The following is a 5,837-nucleotide window of genomic DNA, read 5'->3' on the forward strand; positions in this document are numbered from 1 at the left end:
TGTTTTTTATATTTTTGTTTATTTGTTAATCTTCTAAGATTATTTGTTATTTTTACTTTTTTATTTTCCGCCTAGTCTTAATGGATGCAGAAGGGAGTTCCCAAAGCCAACTAAAAATTCCAGATGCAACTGCAAGAGAGAGTAGCAACTCTTCTGCACTATCAAATCAAGTGAGTGAATCAAACAAAGAAATCAATTTGTTTGCTAAAATTGGAAGACTTTGGTCGCTAAATGAATTTCAATAATTTGATGCTTGCTTGCAGTTTGGTAACTCTTTTTAGTTTTGATTTAGGGATATATCAGAAAATGTTTATCAAGATGACATTAGATACACTTAAAAAGCTCAGATTGAAATTCGTTAGGTTTAATATAGCTGCTATTGTAATATTAATAACTGATATCCTTTTGCAAGTTCTCAGTTCTTAAACAAGTATATTTGGGTAGAGATTTTCAAAAAAGTGTTATTGAATTTTGTATTTCTGGTATTAAAATTCAAATAAACTACTACTACAATTACAATATGAACATTGGAGCAGGGTGGGATGTCATGTACGGCAGGCTCACGGGTACTGCTCAGGTAAGGTTCAAGATAGGAAACCTGTTGGGGAACTGGGTTGGTGGCAAATTTCAGGTACATGGGAAAAGGGTGGAATGGATAATGAAAAATATATCCTAATTTGTATCTTTCTATCCCTACTTTTGGAGCATCACTTTTGAACCGGACTAGATCGAACTATGTTAGTTTGGGATAACCCAAATTTATGCTGGCCTAGACCAGCCCATTTCCTTCTTGAATCTACTAATAATGAGTTCATTGTTCTTGGTCTGATGAAGATTGATGTGGGAGAGTATGAATACAATGAAGGTGGTTTGAAGAAGGCAAAACTGCAATCAATGCTGAGAGTGTTGTTGGATGATCCTCTGCTGTCTGATGTCCCCAAGAATCCGACCTTGGCAGATGTTGATACCCTCCTCAGCCTTGAACTTGGCAGTGCCATGCGTCTCTCTGTCTTAAAACTAGATGGAACTTCATTTGGTAATATAATTAGTTGCTCTCTTCAGTGTCCTATGGATGTGCAGATTTTTAAAGCTCTAGTTGACCTGTGATTTCTTTGCTGGTGAAGAGGTGACAGTGATGAATTCAGCAACAGTCAAAGATTTAAAACTTGCTATCAAGAAGAAAGTGAATGACATGGAGCAATCCGGTTTGGGTCATCGCCATATTTCTTGGTGGGTTAGCAGTTTTCCATCTTTCTTGTCCTTTTTTCTCTTTTACATCTTAGCAATAGCATCTTTTTATTCTTTTGATATAGGAATAGGGCCAGGGCACTTAGCAATAGCATATTAGTCTAACATCCTCACAACAAAGCTACCTTAATAATGATTTAATACAGAAAGCAATGCAAACCTTGATGCAATTGCAGGAAGCATGTATGGGCAAATTATTGCTTGGCATATCATAACAACAAACTCCTACATGATGATGATCCGCTTCAGAATTTTGGCATACGTAATAATTCCCAGGTTTGTCTAGCAAATTCTAAGTCTTTATGGATCATTGGATTGTGTTTATCTTGTCCATTTTCTTTCCTGTAATCTTCTTTATTTTATAGCATTTTTTTAACAAGAGAAGAAATATTATTAACAACAAAAACGGATATTACAAAAACCATGGAGGATCAGGGGTCATCAATTTACAAAAGATTGTTTAATAAGTTTTCCCGTGGCATGGATTTATTATACTTATTCTAATATATGTAGTAAAAAATAGAGTTTTAAAAATGGTTATGTATTGATATTTTTTTCTGTGAAGTATGTGAGTTGCTTACTTTTGACATTATAATGATACAACTAATAGAACATGTTATTTCAAATGTCTTGAATAACTCAATTGTATCAATTAAGAAATAGAAATCATCATATTCATCAACTTTACCATAAAAAAATTGCATCCTACTAAAAACTTTCATTAACTTCATTGAAAACATTTTGCTTATGCAGGTGCATTTTGTGTCCTTTGTCATGACCAAAGAGTCTCGTAGGCATTCAAAGAGGAGAAAGCATCGCTTTTTTCATGGCCTTAATAAGCTTTCACATGAAAAAAATTGTGAAGACTGAGCCCATGGTGTCATAGCTTGTTATGATATCTTAAAATGGTTGAGAGGTTTGAGTTCTCTGTTACCTGCACTAACAGAAACAGGCTATTAAGGGAAGGAACCACTCTTCTTAAATAAAACATCAAAATCTCATATTACTCGATGTGAGACCTTGGGCACCCCATAATACCCAAGTCCCGATCATACTTCTTTATAACTAACTATATTCAGCTGAATTTCACTATTGGTCCAGCACTAAACCCCAATGTCTTGAGTCCCAACCTTTGAAGTCACCACTCACCAACCACCTAACTCATAAAATCCAGTAGTTTAGCATTTAATGGATAGTTAACCTGTGGTTTAGCTTACTTGTTTAGAAAATCATTTCTATTTTCTGAACTCTTAACTTTTTCTGTTCTTTTTATTTTTATTTTTTTAATAATTATAATCCATAGAAATTCTCAAATTCCCATCTTTTTGCTGCAAACCTGCCATCACTACGCTGGAGTTTTATCCCTTGAATGTTTGACAATGTCGTCTGCAATACAAGATCAAGTTGCCATCATTGATTGATTGAGCTCTTGTTGTCATGCTAGATACTAGATAGGTTCAAGTGCTCAGTAATTTTCATTGTCAAAATGAATGTTTAAACTGTTAGTTACATGTCCTAGAGCTAATATAGGGATAATGCCAAAATGGTCTCGAATTCAAGTATTCAACTGGTGAATCAATCTTGTCCCCCAATTTCAAATATGCCTAAATAAGTCCCTCAATTTAACAACCGTGAGTTGCCGTTGGTCATTTGTAGGACTCAATTTAGTACTTCCCATCATATTAAAACCCTAAGCCCCCAATAGTTACATGTTTATTTCTTTTGTCTCTCTTCCTCTCATCCATTTCTCAGTGATTTCTGATTCTATTTTCGTCTTATGCTGCTTGTGCTTGCTGGGTCATGATTGGTGGTGGGGACAAAGGTCAAGGGAACTCAAGTGAGGCTAGAGGGCTTTGGGGATACACTTAAGTGAAAAACACAATTCCTCTTCAATAGTGAAATACCTAGATACCACCCTCTCCAATTCTTAAAGGGTTATTGTTCATCAAAGGGCAACGGAGAACAAGATTTGGATAATGAAGAGGAGACTCTTGGCATAAATGTGTTTGTGTGGATGAGCTAGAGGTCGTGCAGTTGTGTGGCTCATCGTGTGCGGGACAAACATCAAATTCCACAAGACGTCACTTCAAGAGGTACTCTCTTGTACCTTACTATAGTGATGGTTTACGTTGTCCAAATAATGAGGTGATACTAAACTCATGAAATGAGGTTTTATGGCCGCTGTCTGATCTTGTGTTAAACTTTTATTTGATAAATTTTTGTTTGCACTATTCCACTGTGTATGCTTGATGTTTTTGAACACAATCCTCCTAGTCGCGCTCTGCATTTTCTGGTTGCTAATTAAGCTTTCCTATGTTTTGCACTCTTGAAATGATGAGTTGTTTTTGTATTGGATATTCTGTGGGTTTGATCTGTTACTTGGTCATCTTCAATTGTTCATTGGACTCAGACTCGTGTAGTGTGTTTTTTTGATGTGTTGAGTTGACTGAAAACGTTATGCTGTTTTCTGGTTCTGCGGTTATGCCTCTGTTTGAACTGTTTTATCTAGTTTTGCAGTGTGATATCTTTTTTTAGGTACAGTAGAAACTACTTTGTGCTCTTATGAATTCAGAAGAGAGTGTCATCATGCTACTTGGGAACAAAGATGGCGTTGCGGACCTGAGAATGATGTCTACTGTTGGAATGTGGATGGTGTTTCCTCGAATTGCTAGAAGAGATTACTCGAGATAAAGGAAAGAGAAGGGCAGTGCGGTTCACAGACCACAAGAGTGTAATGTAAGTTAAATAAAAGATGAAGACTCACATGTAGTTCTGTGAAATTGATAATTGAGGACTGTTGGATAATGATTTAGTCAAACTTGTCAAATTATCTAATGGTTCTCAAATATTAATTTCACATAAAAATTACTGCAAGTGAGTTTTCACCTTTTCGATACGTATCTTGGTAATTAATCTATTTTTTGTATTTATTTTAAAAAGACCTAAAATTCTCTTTCTCTATCTGCATCTTCTAAACTTTTCAAAAATCATAATAAATTATATATTTTTTGTTTCTATTTGATCTTTAATAGTATAAAACAAATAACTCATTTTATCTCAGAAATATTTATTTTATTAAAAGAGTACTTGTTTTATTCTGGAATAACAAACAAATGAGGCCTAGCACTAAATACATTATACCGGTGAAAACATAAACAGAAAAATAATATATTAATTAAAAATTGAAACCACGGGGGCAAGCACCACGCCGCGCTGCAAACGTTGCTTTTTGACGTATAATAAAGAAGTAAAGAACACTAAATGCTATTATGCTGAGTAAGATGATTTATTTGAGATCAATTTTATACAATGTATAGGAAATATTTCAAGTGCACCAAAAGACTTTTGGTGTTCCAGTTGTGGGTGTTTCAGTTGTTTTAACTGTTGATTTGAATTATAAAAAATATATATAATATATATTAATTAAAATCTTGGTGCACTTGAAATGTTTCCCAATATGTAAGCAATTTATATATTTAAATCATTATTTAAGTAACAAATTTGTAAAATAATTATTTCTACTATTATAATAATAATGCATGGTCGAATTTTGTAGGTAGAATTGTTCGTCTAATAGTCATGATGAAGAAAAACTTGTCCTTCCCTTCTCCCATCAAGAAAAAGATAAAATTACAATCTTTAGGGGTGAGCACGGGTAGTGGGTACCCGATTATCCACCCGAATCCGAACCAAACCAATCAAATTGGTTCTAAAATCGATGGGTAATCGGGTCCAACCCGAACTAAACCAATGACATTTGCTGATGATTGGTTCGGGTATCGATTTTGGGGGCGCGGAACCCGAACCAACCCGTATACCCGATCATAATTAATTAAATAATATATATATATATATATATATATATGACTTTTTATGTGTTTTCTAACTCATAACTCTAATCCTGTCTTACTAATGTTTAGATTTTAATGTGTTTTAGTTTTAGCTTCTTTCAAAGATTATTCACTAGACTTTTGTATTTAACTTCTAATATTTTTATTGCACTTTTATATTTTCATTAGACAAGATTATTTACTATTAATATGTTTGGATTTTTATGAGTTTAGTTTTTAATGTATTTGGTATTTAATATGTTTGCATTATTTCTGTTGATGTTACATGTTTATTGTATTTCTTGAATTTTTAAGATAAAAATTTGCCAATTTGATTTTTTTTTTATAAATTTCAAAATCATCGGGTACCCGCTACTCGAACCGAACTAATCCGCTCTTAATCGGTTTGGTTGGTTCGGGTACAAGCACAAAAAAACACAAATCCGAACCAAACCAAACCAATTACTTTTTGATTGGTTCGGTTCTAATTTTACCTTGAACCCGAACCAAACCGACCCGTGCTCACCCCTAACAATCTTGTTCTCTACTAGTTTCTCAACAAGCATTGGGAAATGTTCTGAACTTCTAAAATTTATGATTTCTTTTTCTATTGATAAAGAGTTGATTGGTCAATTACTCAATTCATAAACATTAAAAAAAACGTATTTATGCCTTTGAAAATAACGATAAACATTTTTAATATATAGTTATCATTTTTAATAATTATAATTATCATAATAATAGTATAAGCAGTAATTA

The 5,837-nt window shown here is 33.5% G+C and overlaps 1 protein-coding gene across 5 annotated transcripts; it reads left to right on the top strand.

The window, feature by feature from the left end:
- LOC107629834 (U11/U12 small nuclear ribonucleoprotein 25 kDa protein) lies at nucleotides 21–3,967 on the top strand. 5 transcript variants are annotated; one of them, XM_021118416.1, is made up of 7 exons: nucleotides 67–170; nucleotides 537–631; nucleotides 835–1,036; nucleotides 1,125–1,230; nucleotides 1,425–1,524; nucleotides 2,002–3,341; nucleotides 3,784–3,967. In XM_021118416.1, the coding sequence occupies exons 2-6, from the start codon at nucleotides 548–550 to the stop codon at nucleotides 2,116–2,118; spliced, it is 609 nt and encodes a 202-aa protein (XP_020974075.1). In that variant the 5' UTR covers nucleotides 67–170; nucleotides 537–547; the 3' UTR covers nucleotides 2,119–3,341; nucleotides 3,784–3,967. The 5 variants fall into 5 exon arrangements, with proteins under 5 accessions (XP_020974073.1, XP_016188232.1, XP_016188229.1 ...); XM_016332747.2 differs by having other exon boundaries at nucleotides 537–577; XM_021118414.1 differs by lacking the exon at nucleotides 537–631 and having other exon boundaries at nucleotides 21–170; nucleotides 3,758–3,967.

The sequence above is a fragment of the Arachis ipaensis genome, chromosome B03 (assembly GCF_000816755.2).
Source record: "Arachis ipaensis cultivar K30076 chromosome B03, Araip1.1, whole genome shotgun sequence".
NCBI lineage: Eukaryota > Viridiplantae > Streptophyta > Magnoliopsida > Fabales > Fabaceae > Arachis > Arachis ipaensis.

Excerpts from the sequence above, each read along its gene's own strand:
- LOC107629834 (XM_021118414.1), top strand. The coding sequence starts at position 81 with ATGGATGCAGAAGGGAGTTCCCAAAGCCAACTAAAAATTCCAGATGCA. Across the intron at positions 1,037-1,124 it reads ACTAGATGGAACTTCATTTG|AGGTGACAGTGATGAATTCA; the intron begins GTAATATAATTA and ends TTGCTGGTGAAG. Across the intron at positions 1,525-2,001 it reads GCATACGTAATAATTCCCAG|GTGCATTTTGTGTCCTTTGT; the intron begins GTTTGTCTAGCA and ends TTGCTTATGCAG.